The sequence below is a fragment of the Rhea americana genome, unplaced genomic scaffold, assembly GCF_003343005.1.
Source record: "Rhea americana isolate MKP2758 unplaced genomic scaffold, rheAme1 scaffold_281, whole genome shotgun sequence".
In the NCBI taxonomy this organism is placed as follows: domain Eukaryota; kingdom Metazoa; phylum Chordata; class Aves; order Rheiformes; family Rheidae; genus Rhea; species Rhea americana.
Window position 1 is genome coordinate 86,623 of NW_028186403.1, and position 19,597 is coordinate 106,219.

The 19,597-nt window shown below is 44.5% G+C and overlaps 2 protein-coding genes across 3 annotated transcripts; both read right to left on the minus strand.

Moving 5' to 3' along the window:
- Positions 1–9: 9 nt before the first annotated feature.
- HEBP1 (heme binding protein 1) lies at positions 10–5,666 on the minus strand. Its single transcript, XM_085308770.1, has 4 exons — positions 5,528–5,666; positions 5,139–5,277; positions 3,611–3,791; positions 10–2,318 (listed from the first exon to the last, which is right to left on the minus strand). Exons 1-4 carry the CDS (start codon positions 5,603–5,605, stop codon positions 2,147–2,149), a joined length of 570 nt encoding a protein of 189 aa, XP_085164896.1. The 5' UTR covers positions 5,606–5,666; the 3' UTR covers positions 10–2,146.
- A 1,829-nt stretch (positions 5,667–7,495) lies between these two features.
- LOC146593717 (uncharacterized) lies at positions 7,496–19,069 on the minus strand. Of its 2 annotated transcripts, XR_014896324.1 has the most exons (5): positions 18,630–19,069; positions 12,433–12,570; positions 11,944–12,073; positions 9,805–10,179; positions 7,496–8,814 (listed from the first exon to the last, which is right to left on the minus strand). XR_014896324.1 is itself a non-coding variant. In XM_085308771.1 (4 exons), exons 2-4 carry the CDS (start codon positions 12,533–12,535, stop codon positions 9,957–9,959), a joined length of 456 nt encoding a protein of 151 aa, XP_085164897.1. In that variant the 5' UTR covers positions 12,536–12,570; positions 18,630–19,069; the 3' UTR covers positions 8,946–9,956. The 2 variants fall into 2 exon arrangements, 1 of the variants encoding a protein (XP_085164897.1); XM_085308771.1 differs by lacking the exon at positions 7,496–8,814 and having other exon boundaries at positions 8,946–10,179.
- Positions 19,070–19,597: the final 528 nt, after the last annotated feature.

The following is a 19,597-nucleotide window of genomic DNA, read 5'->3' on the forward strand; positions in this document are numbered from 1 at the left end:
AAGTCAGGATACATAAAATAGCAATTTATTGGAAAAAGCATGATGATTATTTATAGATACTGATTATTGACAGATATTATGCCATGATTAGTACCCCAAACAGAAAGAATAAGACAGTTTTGATAAACTGGCAAACTAAGATCTTTCAAATCAACAATTTCCACCAAGCTTGCAGAGCCAATGATCAGCACAAAAAGCATACTTCACAATATTAATGTATTTCTTTTATTTATTTAAACTCTATGAAAGTGCAGACAGAACGCAAGTATCTTTGCTTTGACAAATTTTGATATTTTGAGACTTCAATCACTGCAAAACATTCATCACCCAAAGCCAGAAAGGACTGTATTTGTAGAAAGTCTATGCAAGAGTCTCCAAATCAATCCATGAATACATAAAGCAGACACCACTATATCACTCCATTCCTCATTCATGCAGGTAAAAATATGCAGGATACGCATAAATTCCTTTGGCTTAGGGGACAGCCTTAGAAAAGCCTTTACCCTTCAAAAAAACTGGTTCATGGCTGTGACTCCTGAACTCTGTTTGTCTATCACAATTCCCTTTTGATTCCTCATCCCCTGTGCAGCAATCACTAACTGCAGCCAACAGTTTTTCTTTTGCTTTTATTTTTTGAAAATTAACTAATCACCTGCTCTTTTTTCTCAGCCTGACCAGCTGCTCTTACACACAGGGAACTGAAATGCTCTTGCAAGGCCCACAACAAAGCTCTTTCTCCTTTTACTGCTAAGATTTGCTTTCAGAAAAAGGGAACACGTCAAAAAGCTCCTAATTAGTCAGAATTTGACTTCGATCTGAAAAGATCTCTTTCCTCTCTAAATAGAAAATGGCTTTTAGAAAGCACCTGGACTTTGAGGCACTTTAGTATCACAGGAATACACCTCTTTTAGTTGAAGGTAACAAATTACACAGGCACCCACTGCAGCATGGTGCACATTCCCATTACACGTGTCCTGCTACCTGCCTGGTAGCGAGCTGACAGCTAAAATGCTGGTTTAATACAAAACAGTTAAGCAATCACACTGTTCCTAAAACAAGACCCATCCTTACTATTTTACTTGAAATTTCAAAGTGGCTACTTATTATTTGATAAGTAAACCCCTGTTTTCAAGAACAAGCAGGCTTTTGTCCTTTGAAGACAACTGCTCTGAGTTGTCTTTAAAACCCCTCTGCAACCAACACTACTAAAGAAGGGAGCTTTACAGAGGAGCTGCACCCATAGTTGCTCCCACGACTAGATGCTCACCATCTTGAAATTCACACTCAGATCACAAGTAATAGCTACCTGCTTCTTTCAGTCGTCATTCTTTTAATTCAATTAGATTATCATGCACATTTCAACTATGGCCCCTGTGTAAGCTAGTTTTAGAGAAGAAATATTGCACACAAATAATAGGAAGGCTGGGAAATGTACTTAGGGTCTCCACATCACACTGGCCAGCACCTAGCTAACATCACGACATAATGTACCCCAAAGTGTCCACCTCTCAAACAGAAGAGATTTCATAATCTGGGATCTTCCTCAAAATGACATTTCTTAATCAGATGGCAAAAGTCTTGTTCTACTTCACACTGAGAAAATGAAGAGGATGCTCATTTTCACTAGACTGTTTGTAGCAAACACCTATATCCCTTTAGATTGCTTTTTGGAATGGCACAGATAAAAGCGGCATTTAAAGCTGCAGCAAGCTCAGTAAGTTAAAAAGTCCCTGTATGCACTTTGGTCACGTCCTCCTGCGTGACACAGATAAGCTTCACAGTCTGCCAGCATTTGGACATGACTCCTGTCAGGCACTAGCCTTGCTAATTACATACTTCAGCTGCCTCAGCTTACTCCGGGAACATAAGGGAAGATAAGAGCAAGCCACTGAGAGATCATGAGAGTCCATGTGGCAGAGCACTTGGTCTGGAGAAAGGAGCAGCCAGGCCTGGGAAGGAGGCATCGTCAGGGCTTTGCACTGTTCTTCTAAAACAGTTGGTCCATTAAAGGAATGAGGCATGGATGTGAAGGGAGGAGATGATGGTTTTCTGCCTTTGCCAGACTGTTAGTTTCTTTCGAGAGGACAGGGACGTAGGGTGGGGAGGCTCTCAGTGCTAGGGGCTAGCACCACCAGGACCCAGACACTCACTCTTTCACAAACCAGACCTCATTGCGTCGCCAATAAGGCTTCATAGGGGGGTCATAGCCATTGCAGAAGTAGAAATCTTTGCGGTACACAGCTTCGGTCCCCAGAGCAGACTTCAGCTTGGCAGCATAATTCACATAATCTGCCTCTTTGGCATAGCCACCAAACTGCCTGCAAAGAAACCGAACACAAAGAGGTGAGCAGATAGTCCTGCAAGAGGAAGAAAAGAGAGAGAGAAAGCAAGACATTCATCAACGATATAGCCACATATTTTGATCCAGGTTCCTGCAGCATGCACTCGTGCTGGCACTGCTCTTCATGAGCCAGAACATTTTGTCTGTGATTAACAGTCTCAAAGAGTACACAGCCTATGTGCAGTCAGCCACTGACTGACCCCAAACGACCCCATACGTATCAGTCCGCAGCATGGCCCAGCCCTTTGAATGAGCACCATATCAGAGGAACAGGTTCCTGGAGTACGAGGTTATCTCCAAGTATGCTCAGACCTCAGTACTTCCACCAACGCTGTCAACAACCGTGTTTGCTGTAGTGTGAACAACCGTCTGACAGAAGCCAGACTGTGAGGTGAAGCCAGACCCTGGCTAGTCCAAGGGAAGGGGGGTGGGGGGAGAAGCAGGATATGTTAGCAATTACAGTCCACAACACTATTCAAAAGGGCTATAACTGGTCTGGTTTATGTTGACCTCCCACTGGCAGAAATTGTTTCTAAGCCTGCACCTCACTGCCCTGCCTTTGAGCCAAAATTTAAAACAAAACAGCCTGTCCTTGTAGCATATCCTGCAGCACAGGCCAGGAGTAGTCACACGCAGGAGGAGCCAGCAGCCCAGGACCATCCAGAGCCAGTCAAAATAGTTCAAGAAATGAGGCAAAGGAGCATTCAAGAGGCTAAAAACAGGATAAAGAGTTTTTCTACATTAAAATGCTTGCCTGAGTTCAGCAAACATCAGTTGACAGCTCTAAAGGTTTTCAAAGGCTGTTTGAAGCAATGCTGCTCATTACCATGATGGACGCTGGCATTCAGGCTTCAGCTGACCCCTGTAGTTTGATGTCAGCCACCCCAAAGGACATCCTTAATGACTAAAAAACTAGCTTGATCCCCAAAACTGACGACAACAGTGTTTTTCAGAGGTCAGGAATGATTCAGTCCTTCCATTTTCACTCTCTCCTGYCCTTCTCCTCCTCAGGTGAGACAAAAAGACTTGCAGGGCTAACCTCAGCACATGTTTTGCCAATGACAAAAAATCTATGTTCCAGATCTGTGCAACAAGAACCATAATAAAAAGGCATAAAACATTTGTCTTCAGTCTTCAATGATCCTTCCATCTCTTTCTACAACATGCACCCCTTTTCCAGCAAGAAATCTGGTAAAACCAACACTGCTCTTTAGCACACCCTAGAGATCTCAGCACTGGGGACTGGAAATCCCCAGATGTATTCCTTACGTGGAATAAATTGTCATCTCCTGTCTCTTTTCAATCTTAATGCTGTCATCACTAGGAGAGGGAGGAGTGGCTTGAAACTGGCTTGGAATCCGCAGAAAGACCTTCACTTTCTGCTGCAAGGAGCCATCTTCAGCAGGAAAAGCAGTGATGGAGACAGGGGCGGTCATGCCCATTCCAACTCCTAGAAGAAAAACACAGAACTTACTAAACACAGCTATGTCCTTGGGAACTTGTGGCATTAACAGGAAGAATTTGCTAAAGCTAACTTTAGCCTAGTAAGGCTCCTCACCTCAATCTCCTTGACACTCAGTGAAGACAGAAGGGGCCTTTGGGGCGCACAAAAAAGTCGTGCTAGGCATCAGCTTTGACCAAACCTCTCCCTCTCCTGACTACACAGGATCCTGGGAGATAAGGCCCTTGGGTGAACTCTGAACAGCTCCTTGTGAATGGCCCTATTTTCATGGCCCTCCGCTATTATAGCTCATGACACTGAGATACTCAGTTCCTCTGACATCGCCTCTAACAGAACAGGACGCCAACAGCACGCTGCTTTTCTACTCATTACTTCCAAAAGGTACAACATGGCACTAAGGGAAAATTGCCTTCTCTCTCCTTTCGGTAGCAGAGAACCTCCAGCTCTTGCTATCAAGCAGCTGCAGAGCTGGCTGAGATCAAGACGTCTTTCTCACCTAGTTGTACAAGTTGGTACCATGCCTGTCTCTGGGCCATGTTATAAAAGGTACTCTTTTTCCTACAGCAATAATGACCAATATGTTTCCAAAACACACCTCTGTAACTGCTATTTCCCTCTGTTTCCAGCTCCTATTCCCATACAGACCATATAATTCTCTGTACAAGATATCTGAAGAAGGTATGAGAACAAACGTGTGCCTCAAAACTACTCTGAGGTTGCGGTCTCTTTCTGTTAGAGGTGATTACTAATGCTTTAGTAAGTGGAGAATTAGAAGCAATCACTTTGAAACACCATTATAAAACAAGCTCATTCTTCATTACCTTTTCCATAAATAAAAATAGCCAGAGCAAATGATAAAAGCCAAGGTCATAAAAGCTATTTCACTGCCTATGCAGGCAGGTCTTACAGGTGTGATCAAAGGGCCAAAGTGACCCAGTTAGCCTGGATTCAGGAGTTACCACCCATCCAGTGAGCTGTGATAAATATATGTGTGCCTGTTCTCACACCGTCCCAGCTGGAAGGCAACACATTCCTGCTTAGACAACCCACCTTCATGATTTTACCCTGAAACACGGTCAGGCTAAGAGCAGACTCATAGCACGACTTGACTGACAGCTGGCCATGCTCTACCCCATGGCAACTGCATTAATTTCAGTGAGGGACTGCAAAGACCCCCAGTGATCAGAGCTGCAAGCCAGGGTGTGGGCTTAGACTGCCGTGGAGCAGTCTCTCCATCCATCCATCCATCCTCTCCATCCATCCAGCTTYAGGGAAGCGTCTGTAACGACAAACAAGCAAAGGAGCCGCCGAKCCAAGCCAGTGGGTTTCCCTCACCCTTGTCATTGGTTCCTCCGACGTATTTTAGGAGCTTGAGCACCGCTTCCTTGGAGGCTTCATCAAACGGCTTCCCAGTTACCTCCACGGTGGCGAACGTCCCGCCTTCGCACGCCCTCTCCTCGTAGGCGACCTCCCCCTGCAGCAAAGGCGGCCGCCGTCGGCGAGCCCCGCGGGCGCAGCCGGCCCCGGCCGTGGCGGCTGCGCGGCAGCGCCCCGGCCCCGCGGCGCCGGGACCGCGCCCCGACCCGCGCCCGCCACGGCGCTGCGGCCCCCGCGGCCCCCGGCCACGGCGACATGCGGAAAATGCAGCGACACGCGCGGCCCGGACGGCCCCGAGCGGCCCGGCGGGCGGGCGGCGTCTGCCGCCCCCGGCAGCGCGGACCTACCGCTGCCCCCTGGCTGAGCACGCGGTAGGGCCACGTCTCCACGCTGCTCAGCAGCGAGTTCTTGATCATGCCCAGCATGGTGGCTCGGCTCGGCCCGGCTCGGCTCGGCTCGGCTCGGCTCCGCGCGGTGGGAGGGCCCCGGCGCCGCGCACCGCCCAGGGGGCGCGCAAGGGCGGCTGCGCCGCGGCCACGGGTCGCTGCAGCACAGGGGCAGGGCGTGTGTGTGTGTGCGCGCGTGTGTAAGCGTGTGTGTGTGTATGTGTGTGAGCATATGTGTGTGTATGTGCGAGCATATATGTGTGTGAGCATGTGTGTGTGTGGACGCATGGGAGGGAGTGAGGGGTGCAGGTGTGTGCGTGCATGTGCGTGTGCACGCACGCATGTGGCACGTGTGCACCTACGTGTGTGCATGTGTATGCATGTGTGTGGATGTGCATGTGTGGGTGTGCATGTGTGCATGCACATTATGTGTGTGTGTGTGTTTTGTAGGAGCAGTGAGGGTTGTGCGTGCAGCTTGTGTGTAAGGGGGGGTGCGTGGGGAGGGGGTGCATGAGCAGGTGTGTCTGTGTGCCCACGTGCAGGTGTGCGTGTGCCTCTGTGTGTGTGCCTGTATGTGTGCATATGTGAGTTTCTGTGGATGTGTGCACGTGTCTTTGTATGTGTCCGTGCCTGTGCGTGTGCACATGCACGTGTTCATGTGTGTGTGTGCCCCCCCAGCGCTGGCCTCGACGCCTGCCCAGGCAGCAGCATGGGTGCTGGGAGGCCCACATGGGCCGAGGCAGCAGCACCCTGGGTGCTCTTCCTGCTAAGCCCTCCTCATGGCTCTCCCCAGCATCCTGGCAGCCCTCTATCCCCGCAGCATCCCCATGGTATCCCTGCAGCGCTGGGGAACCCAAGGGACAGACCCTGGGGCAGCGAGCAGCTAGGGCTGGGCTACTAATGTTGGGCCTTTCTGGCAGGAGGAGGTCAAACCAGCGCAGGCGGTGGAAGTGGAAACGCTGACGTTGCAGCCGATGAAGTCATGGAGGAGGTTGCAAAACATACAGTGTAGTAAAGCACGGGACCAGATGGTACTTGGCTAGGAGAGAGAAGAAATCTGAAGGAAATTAAATATAAAGGAGAGGGAAATGTGGATAAAAATGTGTAATATATAGTCTGGAAAGGTGCCGTTCTCCTGAAGGTTGCAAAATCATAAAGGTCACTATTTTTTTTAATAAAAGAAGCTGAGGCGACATGGAGGATCATCATTACTTTGTTTCAAGACACTGAAATTAAATAGTGCTTCATGCCTTTTCCTGATTTCCTAAGCCTTAGGTAAGGGGTGGGTCTTCAAAGCTGCTGGTATGGTTACTGTCTCTCTAGTGACTTGATGTGTTCACAGCCTAACTGGTGAGCTCTGTTTAACAGTGCAGCCAGGTCCCTTACCATAAATGAACAAAATAAGGGGCTCAAAAGGTCTTACATAGCTAGATATCTTTATGTGCATGAAGGACTTGAATTCCTCATGATCACAAGTGGATTTTAGTTACGTAAGACATCTCAGAGGACAAATGCCAGCTGGAGTGAGTGATTTGCCCACAGCCACTTAGGAAGTCAGCTGGGGCAGGATCAAATGCAGACAAGTCCTCGTGGGCCAACAGGGTAGAGGCACTGCAAGGTGCCTGCTCACCTACACTTCTGCGGGCTCCTAATGCAGAGTGGCAGGGAAACAGGCTTGCATGTGATTTCCCTACACTCTTGAAGAGCAAAACAGAAAATGATAAGGATGTGTGACCTTAAAGCGTTTCCCTCTAGAGAGAAATACTAGTGTAAAGACAAAGCAGCTGGCGAGATCAAGTGATCAAATCTGCTTGTCTGCCTCTTGAAATAGAGGCTAAGTTTTGTAGCAGACTATCTTTAGATCTGGAAGAGGGGCTGGAGTCTGATACGGGCTTTCAAAGACTGAGTGACAGGTGCTGCTATCAGTGATGACAAGGCCACAGATTTACTCATTTATTAACCATCTCTGAAGTTTGGTTTATTTGCCATTATGAAAGAAATTGCAAAACTGTAAAATACCTTGTGTGTTGCAACCTATTTGTTCTCTTTTAAAACAGAATTTCTCTGTTGAGCTAAGGACATCTGCCAAAAATAGCAATTTGTGCATACCAGTGTACAAATAGCTGGACTGGGTCAGACCACATGTCCATCTTGCCCAGTCCTCTATCTGTYGTAGAGACTGCTAGTAGCTAAGTAAGGAGTAAAAGCATGCAGGGATCTGGTAAAAGCATCCCACCTCCAGGCGTCTCTGACTGAGGGTCTTCCCTGAGCCAGAAGTCTTAGTTTTGTGTTCAGAAGTGCTTGATGGATTTTATAGAACTTCAGGTTGCCTAATATAAAGATCTCATATCTTGAGCATGAACAAGCAAATGATGTTGTATCATCAAGACAGGCCAAAGTGACCAGCAGCCTCCATAGCCCCAAGCAAAGTGCAAAAAACATCCTCAGAGGGACCAGCAGCCTGCAAAAGCGCACAGCTGATGCTGCAGCACAGCCTAGTAGTTCTGAAGGCAGATTAACAAGGAAGAGGCTGATGGGGACTTTCTCTCCTGTTATTTCTTGTCCTTTTGGTAAATATATTCTAGAATCAAAATACTCTATATTCATGTGAAATTATGATGGCAGATCTGCCAAAGGCAYAACCGTATTGTTTTATCAGCCTTTTCACAGGCTTGATTTTTCCTTGATCTAGTTAAGAAGTGCTTCAAATTCCCAGGCAAAAGCGAAGGGGAGACCTGCCAAGTTAGGGTTTTGTTATTTTCTGAAAATCTGAACTCAGAAAATTTACACTCAGGAAATATTTATCAGTTTGTCTCATACTCCTCATTTCTCAACCGTCCAACACCCATGTCCCAGCCAAAATGTTCACTGTGTTACTTCCAGTTCATTTTCAGGGGTTTCATATGAAGGAATCTTTCCTCTTGAGGTTATTGTAGTGTCACTGAATTTCTTTCCATATGCTCAGGCCCTGGGAATCCTTGAATAGCTAGTCTGCATCCTCACTATTTATGCCTGGAGAGTGTTTGCAACACAACTGTCATGCCAGACTCCCCCACAACCACTTAGACATAATCCATTCTTTATTTTTGGTCTCATAAATTATCATAAATTGCTCTATCCAGACCTTTAACAAATAGTTACATTTATTCTCTCCTCTGACTCTCCTACCTGTATTTTAGTAGATTCCAGATATGCAGTTGGCTGCAACACTGGATGAGAATTTCTATATTGGATTCACCTATAGGGACCTGAAAGCCAAGCCCACAAAATCCTGCATTAAGTTCATAGTTTGTTTTCTGGGTGTTTTTTATTACTAGTTTTATTTTCTTTTTTATTTTTATTTTTATTTATTTTTTTTTTTAATCACCAGAAATCCACAAGCAAAGAAAAGCTGAAGGCAAGGTGTTTTGGATACTCCCTGAGACATAAATAYCCCTGGAGTGCCTTGGTGTTCTTTTTCTACAGATCATAAACATGCTAAGGGATGCTAATACATGTCTGGAGGTCTATGTTTGCATGTGTAGAAGATACTCTGCAAGTCAGACACCAATAGAGTGGTTACCTGTGATTCTGGGACTAAACGGTCTCCTAAGCTATTTTGCAAAACCCCTCTGGACACCTATCTATATCCTTAGGTACCTAAATAATTTTGAAAAACCTACCCTGGTTTCCAGGGATCTTGACAGAAGTTAGTGTGATGTTTTTCAGTGTGTTGGAAAGGTCTGGACATATCTGTTTTGAGTGTCCAACTCAAGGTAACTAGCAAAAATCAAAAAACTAGCAAAGAAGGTAGGTGTACGAATCTGGTTCCTGGACTCTGACACATCTCTGTTCTKGAGACATTATGCATAGACCAAGGTTTTAAACCTTTCTACCCTCTGAACATGTGAACAGGGCATTTGTACTAATGGTGAATAGGTTAAAGCCATATTTTAAGATAGATCTTTCTTTCTCCCTCCCCACCCAGGTGGAAGTGCCAAGCATTAATCTTTCTTTCTGCATTCAACAGCAGTTCAACACCTTTTAAAATCAAATTCCTCAGCTGTTTCAGATGGAGTGCTATGAAAATAAGACATAAACTAATCTGATCTTTACAGAAAGAGTTTTGCTCATAACAGAAAGAATGATGGTACAGCATAACAATACTCACAATCAGCTGTAGTGAGCCTGTCAACTCATTTTGCATTGGACATAAAACAGCTATCTTTGCAGAACACAGCTGGATTTGACCCACTGACCTGGACTTGAAAGACAGCAACAAAATGCAGAMGTTCTGGTCATCTCAGTAAAGTTGGCTGTCATATATGCTTTATTCTGTCTAACGGTGACCCATCAAGAAAGGCTTAGGCAGGTGAGAAAAAGTGAAGATTTCCCTTTTTTTCTGGCAGAGTTAATTCCTCTGAGGTCTCCTGCGAACATACAGCCTTCTCCTATGCAGTGGAAGTCTCCGCAGCTGGGTGTTTCCACGCCTCTGGCTCTGCAGGGCATTAAGTCTAGTGGGAAGGATGGTCTTGCTGATGACATTGAGCCGCTCATTCAGTTCTTCTAGCCTTTTCCTTATTGACTGGACTTCCCTTACGAGATTGTCCACAGCCGCAGAGACAGGACGGAGACTGAAGAGAGAGTTATACAGGAGAATAACTCAGGCTGGGGACTGTTCCTTATCAAACAAAATAAATATCTGTGGCCTTGTGTTTTGGCAGGGGAGGACTTCATTCTGAGAGAAACACAAGCAAGCCACTAAAAGATGCCTCCAAAGCAACCTTGCCCTTTGGGTTGTGGGAACTCAAACAAGATGTCCCAGCCTGAGGGACCTATGGGGCCAGTGGGTGCAACATGCTCTTCCATCACCACTGAAGCACAGGTGGCTCTGTGCAGAGCAACAGCAGGTTTAYGAGCTCCCACAAGCTCTCTTTTTAAGGGAGAAGATAAGAACCATCCTGCTCAGCCGGAAGCAGCAGAGATGGAGAAGGAGAGAGAGGCCCTGTGCAGCATCTCCTGTTAGCCTTGCTCAGTGAAGGACAGGCTGCTGTGTGCCRTTACGTAGTGGAGCCTGCACAGCCTTCCCAGTCAGTCACACTAGCCTATGCCTCTCCCTGAGCTGGGGGATGTGGAGAGTAAGGGCTTCTGTAAGGGTCCTCTTGGACCACTTCCTCCCAGGTTGCCTGTTTGTCTTAGGAAGCTCTGAGAAACTCCAGTGATCACTTCTAATATTAATTAGTATTGATTAGCCTTGCTATTAAGCAGGAGCAGCCATGCTGGCTGGGCCAGTGATTCCCATGGATTACAGTCAGTCTTCAACATTTCTAATGGACCAATCTGTGTCCTTACCAGCAAACTCCTAACTCAAAGTACTATGTGGGAAATATGGCTGAATAGCCTCCCTAAATCTCCTAGTTGAGGAGTTACTGAGATCTTTCCAAATATATAATACTTAGCATCTGCCCTGAAGATCTTAGGCAAGAACTAATCTCAGCACTGGAAATATGAAAGTGGTAACAAAATCTGCACTAATAACAATATCCATCAAGTAGTCAGAGAGAAATCAATTCAGTGCCAAAGGTCAGCATATAATCAGTCAAGTATATCCTCTATAAGCTCCAATTTGTAAGATATTGTGTGACCTTCTGACCAGTACTATTTTATCCTTCTAACCTTTTCTCTTCAATTGGTTCAATGCCTAGCATTCAACAACAGATTTATTTTTTCTTTTTCCTAAAACAAAAGCCGAGTTACAGAAGAAAACCAGTTGCTTTGGGAGTAGCTCTAACTTAAGCAATATTAGGTTTCTAGTGCTTCCTTCTATTTTCTTTCCTCTCTCTTTCATTGCCTCTTCTGTTCTGTTTCTGGAAACATCAGATTAAGGTAAAATTTGTAAGTGTGTTAAATAGTTAATATTTCCTGTAATGTAAAGTGGGAAATATGAGGAGATGGCCTACAGAATAGCTTTGTCTGGAAAGTTACAAAGATGCAAATCAAAAACTATCACAGGCCAGCTTAGCTTCTTCCTCCTGCCATGTGGACAATTTCATGTGTGGACCTGTAACACAAATAATTTTTAACACCTACTTTCTTAGAACTGAGGTAAAAAGGATAGCCTAAATTTCCTTTAGGATAATTCTTTTAATCTAGTCATGGCAATCTGGAGATATTTCCCAATAAATAGTGAACAGAATATTCAATTTACTAAGGTGTTCAGGGTGCATGTTGAGAATCTACAGAAAGAGAGTGATGCCAGCACACCTGGCATGGCTTACCAGGATGATGGGTTTTATCTCCCTGCATTTGTGCAATCTGAAAGTTAAGTAAGATGAATCCTATTGAAGGAAGGACATCCAGGTGAGGACTGAACCCTATCTTCAGATGACAGGCATTACCTGGAGAACTCAGGCAGTAAAGCATTTGGATTGTTCAGCAAGGTATGTTTCATTTGCCAGAAGATGCTGTTTCCCCACTTCTCAAGTGTTCGAGTAATGCTGTTCACGCCCTCGATGTTGACCTTGTCAGCTATTTCAGCAGAATTCCCRTGGAAAAGAGGACAGGAGATTCGTCAGAACAAGAAAATATGAGCCTGTGGTCTGAATTTGATTCCACTCCCCTTCACCTCAACTGAGCTGCAATGAAGTACTAAATATCAAACATAAAGAGGATTTAAATTATAAAGCAAATAACTTCCCCTTACAGCTTAATTCTCTGTCTCCTGTAGCCAGACTTCTCTGGTGTCACTAAATGCTCCAGCTGATTATTTGTTAAAATGCTCATGGATGGGCCCTGTGGCTCTTACTCCAAGGACAAAATAATGCAGATGTTCAGCGCTGCGAGAGCAAGCCCCTCCCTCAGGCTGACCCACCACCACCACATCTTACCRCCTTCCCTGTAGTTCCATTTCTGATGTCGATCCACAAAGTCCTTTTGGCATTTACTGCTGGGCAAGAGGACAAAAAGGAGGAAAAGAGGAAGAGTCACCATGATGGGGGAAAGCAGGGCTTTGCACTTCCCCTACTCTGTGGAGAGACAGAAAACTTTGTTAATTGCTCTATTTCTCTCTTTCATTTTTTTATCTGTCTGCCACCTGTCTCCCAAACACTTTCATTCTCTCTGATGATGTATTTCTTTAAAATGTTGTTCAAGGAACTCAGTTTAGCTTTTACAGAAGTATAAGGACTTTTCTTTTTCACAAGTATGATCCTTCCTACTTTTTTCAGGCCATCGAGTGGTACAGAGATGCTTCATCAACAGGTGCAGCTAGGAAGGTAGCTTTGCTTCATATGTTGCCATGTTGGGAYAGCACCTTTTAGCAATAAATGTTTCATGAATGTCATTGAGGAGGTACTAGGAACAACAGAAATAACTGCATCCCAACATTGCAATCAAGGAAATCAAGGTACAAAATAATGAAGGAATTTTTCAATAATTTAATARAATCAAGAACAGGAATTTGACCTCTTTTATCTGATTCAGTACCCATTGATGTAACTGAAATATTGCCCAGTGATGAAGCCTCAAAAGAAAAAAAGAAACTTTCTGTCCACCTTGCCCTGGTGCTGGGAAGTCCCTCCTGAGCAAATCTGCAGAGTAGGGAGTTGGTACATGGGTGGTGGTCAAATAGGTAGATAAACTGACATAAGCTTTATCCTACGCTCCTCGTCTTCTGTCAAACTTACCATCACTCCCAAGCCAAAGTCAACCCTAACCCAGGCATTCCTGGACAAGTGCTATCTCTAAACACAAGGGAATAGATCAGTCTCTCTGTCTTACTCATACTAAGTTGTAGTTATGTCTTAATTAAGTAATCTCTCAGCTGGTATTTTTTTCTCGTGTCATGGACAGCTATTCTGGTAGTAATTGACTGGAAATACCAATTATGCACATATTGCACATACAAAACAGAAATACTCCATTGCAAAGTTCATGGTTTTTAGTGATGATTTCAGTTGTCTGTAGTCTAATTCTTAAGCACAGTGATGGAGGGGCTCATGTGCGAAGTAGGTACACTCACAAAACCCGACTCGTTCCTTCATTCAAGTCATAAATCAGAAATCTAAGATTTTACTGAAAAGTATGAGGACATTAAGTTGCTTTTTCAATATCATATTACCCTCATCTCCTAACCATCTGGGAAGACTTTAGCCACATCAAAACCTACTAGCAGCTGTACCAGATAAGGGAGAACATAAATACATCTCCTTATTTTGTGCTTTTCTTTATATTTAATGATTGATGTGTTTTTAATTGAATTGTGCTCCTTTTTATGTATTTCTAAAATAGCAGTATGAATACAGCCATACTGATGGAAAATGTCATGCTACTTTAAAAATATTACTTTCTACCTGTTGGGATGTATTTTGTACTCAATATTCTTCTAATTACAGTACTTTTTAAAGGAAAAAAATAAATTACTTTCCTCCTATCTCATACATACACATACTTCTTCGTCCCAACACACTAAAAGCTGCCAAAATTCACATCTAAAGAAAGTTCGACGATATCACTGAGGTACATAATGAAAATGTCTCCACAGACCATCTTGAAGCTATATGCATTGACAGCACAGCTCCTCTGTCTCTCCACATTTCCAGATAAAATACTCCAGCCTTTAGAGCTTTTTTTTTTCTTTTGATAACTGTGCACTGCACATGCTTTTTTAATCTTCCGTGATGAGACAGGACTTATCAGATGCCAGCATCTCTAATTGCAAATGGTTTTAAAATGCGGCCAACATCAAGGAGGTAGTGCGGCTTTCCAGCTCATTTTAAAACATCCTGAAGAAATTGACGATTCCTTATCCTTTCCACATCCCACCTGCTTCAGTACTGCAGGGCTGGAATACTTTGATCTTTGTAAGAAGAATGGTGCTAAATTCCACCTACATCTGGTACTGAAAATCCACCCTACTTTATCTCAAATTTTTTAAAACCCGAAGTGTCCAGATGAATCACAAGACCAACATGCTCTATTTGCAGGGTCCCTGACAGACCAGTTTCTTCGTAGCTTTGCTCACTGAATTCTCCAGCACCCATCATTATTTCTTATCATGGTAAATATGCTGTTATAATCATCCTGAAAATAGGTGCCTGTAACTCAAACACTTGCAATAAATTAAGCAATCTTCTCCCTCTTAAGTGGAACCATAGAAGGCAACTGGACCATTCACTAACAAGGTTTTTATTAGAGTGTGGGTTAGATGAGTGGGCAGTGAGGTGGATTGAGAACTGGCTGAAAGGCAAAGCTCAGAGGGTCGTCATCAGTGGCACGGAGTCTAGTTGGAGGCCTGTGGCTAGTGGAGTTCCCAGGGCTCTGTACTAGATCTCATTCTGTTCAACTTGTTCATCAATGACCTGATGAGGGGACGGAGTGCCTCCTCAGCAGCTTTGCTGACGATACCAAGCCGGGATGGAGGAGTGGCTGACACGCCTGAGGGCTGTGCTGCCATTCAGAGAGACCTGGACAGGCTGGAGAGTTGGGCAAAAAGGAACCTCTTGAGGTTCAACAAGGGCAAGTGCAGGGTCCTGCACCTAGGGAAGAATAATCCCATGCACCAGTAGAGGCTGGGGGCTGACCTGCTGGAAAGAAGCTCTGCAGAGAAGGATCTGAGAGTGCTGGTAGATGACAAACTGACCATGAGCCAGAAATGTGCCCTTGTGTTCAAGAAGGCCAATGGTCTCCTGGGGTGCATTAGGAAGARTGTTGCCAGCAGGTCGAGGGAGGTGATCCTGCCCCTTTGCTCAGCCCTGGGGAGGCCTCATCTCTAGTACTGTGTCCAGTTCTGGGCTCCCCAGGACAAAAGTGACATGGAGCTCCTGGAGAGAGTCCAGCGTAGGGCTACAAAGACGATCAGAGGGCTGGAGCATCTGCCTTATGAGGAACAGCTGCGAGAGCTGGGCCCGTTTAGCCTGGAGAAGAGAAGGGGGGATCTTATTAATGTGTATAAGTACCTGAAGGGAGGGTGTCAAGGGGACGGAGACAAACTCTTTTCAGTTGTCTCATGTGACAGGACAAGAGGCAATGGGCACAAACTGAACCCCAGGAAGTTCCGCCTGAATATGAGGAGGAATTTCTTTACTGTGAGAGTGACGGAGCACTGGCACAGGTTGCCCAGAGAGGTTGTGGAGTCTCCTTCTCTGGAGATCTTCAAAGCCCGCCTAGATGCAATCCTGTCTAACATGCTCTAGGTGACCCTGCTTGAGCAGGGGAGATTGGGCTAGATGATCTCCAGAGGTCCCTTCCAACCTTACCGATTCTATGATTCTATGATTAGGAAGAGTCTGCAGGTTCATCTGTAATAGGAATCAGATCCCAAGCCCATTGCAAACATGTCTTTGCATCTGTCACAGTGTTGCACTGGAAAATACTGCTACAGTAGAATGCAGATTCATGAACAGAGGAAATGCTCTCAGATCTTCAGAGCAAAACTCTTTTCAAAACAAGGTAATAATATAGTTCCTTTATTATTACTGTTATTCATTACAATCTTACAGCATGTTCTCTCTCAGAAAATTATATCCTATTCTGCCCTTAGAGCAGGGTAGGCTCGGTGATTCATTGGTCAGTCTCTTCATCTGAAACAGACTTTTTCATCTCATCATTACACAWTTTTTTTCATCTTTTGGCCCCTGAATTTCTTGGTCTGACAGGAAAAAAAAAGAGCTCTTTGAGCTCAATACCCCAAATATAGCCCTGCCAAGACTGGCAGTTCTGCTATCCAATCCTGAATCCCTGCCCYAAAGTAAATGCATGCTGCCAAAATTTTAATTCTCATCTCTATGTCCCTCTCCAGTTCGCTCTTCTTGTTTCTCCTGCTGCAGCATACTCCATTTCCAATGTTTATCCCTCCATGTGAAGACCAGAGAAAAACCACACAGTACAGGGATTTCTCTGGTACCTTTCTGAGGGTCTGACATGGAGAAGAAAAATAGGTGATGACTGAGTTTACTGCTGCACATAACTCGTGCTGTCTGCTAGTGCCTCTGGGAATTGCTTAGGTTATCCCATCCCCATGCCAAGCACAGCTTCATTCCACAGAGCCCGCTGCCAAGGAGTACATGCTGCTCCTGCTACAGACGTGTAAGGCACCCTGCATCGAGATTCAGAGCTCGCCTGCCCCTTGTATATCAAGAGGGCTTGAAACCTTTGCCTGTGCTTCTAACTGCTTTAAGCACATATATTCTCCTGAGACCATGTCTGACTATCCCAAGTGTGTTAGCTCATGTCCGGGTTTGCTCTGAGGTCAGATTTTGCTGATTAGAGGTAGCAATTGCTGTAGCGAAGCCGAAAACAAAGGACCTAATTTTTTGCTGCAGTATTGGACTGCAAGTGATTTAGCTTTGTGGTTTTCACTTAAAACTCATTCTCCTTTCATAATTTTTCCAAGTTCCTTTTGAGCTCAAATGGGCTCTACTTTCAATCTAAAATTGAAGAGTGGTATTGGGTTTTCAGTTATTTGCAGAGAAATAAAATATACTCTTAAATGAATCAGGAAATTTGATCGCAGGTAGATCATAAATACCTAAAATGTAGCTCTCACTCCAATGGTAATGGATGTTTAAACATCAAAGTAAGTTTAAGATTCTCAGTTTTGTAAGGGATCTCAATATATAATAAAGATATTTTTAAAGACTGCTGGTATTTTTCTATCTTTATTTTCATGTGCAATATTTAAAGAACATTTTAAGGTTATGTTACTTATATATACCCAACTAAAATGCTGTCTTTTATGCATAAAGTCTAAGAAGATTTAGATGCTACAAAGCAAATAACTTCACATTAAGGAATGTAGAGTAGCTGTATAGAATTTCCCAGTTAATGTCAGTTCTGCCAGAACTCCCCAGACTGAGATGCTGAAAAGTCTCTAAGCTTTGTAGGAGAGAAAATTGCCAAAACTCATAGTCCAGAGCAATCAAAGAATTTGCAAGCTCTACTTGCAAAGCAGATGGCATCTGTTAGCTCTCCAAGCAAACAAAACAAAAATCCCCCCCCCCCAAAAAAAAAACAGGGAAAAATAAACATAAGCATATGGTTGCAGTATTATGTAATGGCAGAAAAATCAAGAAAATGCCAAAAGCAATTTTAAAAGATGGATCCTCCTATATTAGCCCAGCCACCCTGGTATACCTGGAACATCATCTCCTTTGAAAATCTTTGTTAAAAATCCATTGTAATGTATTATCTTTTGTTTTATATGTATGTATAAATAACACTGTATGTTGACAGACACATGCACACACCTTCGAGTTCTGTAGGAATAACAGTATMTTGACATTTTCAAGTTTGACAACATATCTGATTTAACACTAGAGTCACAATAGTGTGTTTGCGTATAATTAAGAGTTACATCATTGTTCATTTTGTATCTGCTGACCATCCTATTAAGCAAATGGATCTAATTGGCAGCCTTGACGACTGACAGCTAGGGTGATGCTGCTGTCAGCAGGCAGGCTGAAAAAAAAAAAAAAAAAAAAAAAAAAAAAAAAAAAAGAGAGAGAGAGAGAGAGAGAGAAAGAAAACTAGATAAAATAGAAGTTATCAAAAGCTATCCAGGCATAATGCACAGCTCTACTGCAAATTGTAACACTGCTAAATTATTGCTGGTCTGGAGGAGGCATGTACACCTTCCGCCTCTTCTCCAAGTGTACTTGCTCTTTCAGGGTATGTTTTATCTTTATCTGTCTCTCTATCACTTAGAGCTCAGTGCTCTAAGTGATACCCTTTCTAAGAAATACCCTTTCTCTGCTTGGATAGGTGCATACAGACTCTTTCAGATCTTACACTCGTCATCTCTGCCTGTCTGTCTGTCTATAAGGATTTGTTTGCTCTTCCTTCTTGCCTCCTTCCCTCACTCTGCGTATTTCTGTTCTCTGGAAATTTAGGTAACATCCCTCCACCTCCAAGTCTATGCCAGTCTGCACATGAAACACATGCCTCCTCTTCTGGCTCTTCCCACTGGTGCCTTCAGAGTCTCTCAGCCTAACAAGTTTTTCTTTAGATGCACAGATGTGTCTCTTCCAGAGGAAGAAACAAAACACTCTTGGGAAAGAAGGCAGAGAATTGCACATGAATTTATTACCTGCACTCTTGAGGACAGTCCTTCTGTGACAAGGCTTCCAAATCTCGTCCTCCCTGTTCCTCTTCTCCTTACCACCCCCTCTGGATTTCAGTTGGTGACGAGTGACGTGTCCCTCTTCATTCCCCTGCTCTCTGCGTTTCCACAGTCTTTCCTCGGAGCCTCCTCCGGCTGTACCTCTCTTACCCCTCCCTCCCACTCAGGCAAGCTAAGCATCTCCCCACACACATGGGAGCCGTATGGGAAGGAAAGCATCAGTGATGGAGACCCTTCTGAAAGCAGGTCTGCCTGCAAGGACACTCGTATATCTTTGCCACTTGCTCCTTTTGGGCGGCACGCAAATGCTGGCTSTCCTGCACTGCTGTACAACTTCTCTTAATAGTCACAGTTTCCACTATGCAGCACTCCTCTCTGGCTGCTTGAACCCTAGAACCATCCAGCCATGGATTTGCTCACCGAGTTGTTCCTGCCTTTTAACAAACATGCCAATTAATTCCCTGCTGATTAATTCATTCCTGATGTGCCCTGCCAAAGCTATTTCTGGTGGAATAAACAAGCAGAGATGAATGCAGCAGTGTTATTATTTTTTCTCCAATCCTCTTCCTGCTCCCTCCCTCCCCTCCCCAGGTCTGTGCTTGCCAAACCAAACAGGCTCAGGTTTGATCAGTACTTGATAAAGAGATTTCCAAAGAGACGCRAAGTATTAAAGGGATACCTTTTGTGAGAAAGGAGGTCGGGCCCTTGCCCCCTGTCCTGTGTCCTTGTCAAATTGACATTTTGATCTGAGGATGTGCAGCCACTACAACTGCTGCCCTAAGCTTGCTGGCCACCCGGGCTCATGACTAGATCCACGGCACCGTTTGCTAGCACCTTGGCCAAAGCTGCATTCTTCCTGATATTATTTCTCCAGTATCAGCCGGCAACAACACCCTCTCTGCTTCCTGATTACCCTAGCCTTATTTAACTCCATT

What these genes read in the sequence shown, in the direction of transcription:
- HEBP1 (XM_085308770.1), bottom strand. Translation starts at nt 5,605, where the DNA reads ATGCTGGGCATGATCAAGAACTCGCTGCTGAGCAGCGTGGAGACGTGG. An exon ending in TGCTCAGCCAGGGGGCAGCG is followed by an intron (nt 5,278 to 5,527) that starts GTAGGTCCGCGC and finishes CCTTTGCTGCAG; the next exon opens with GGGGAGGTCGCCTACGAGGA. An exon ending in GAGATGACAATTTATTCCAC is followed by an intron (nt 2,319 to 3,610) that starts GTAAGGAATACA and finishes GTTTCTTTGCAG; the next exon opens with GCAGTTTGGTGGCTATGCCA.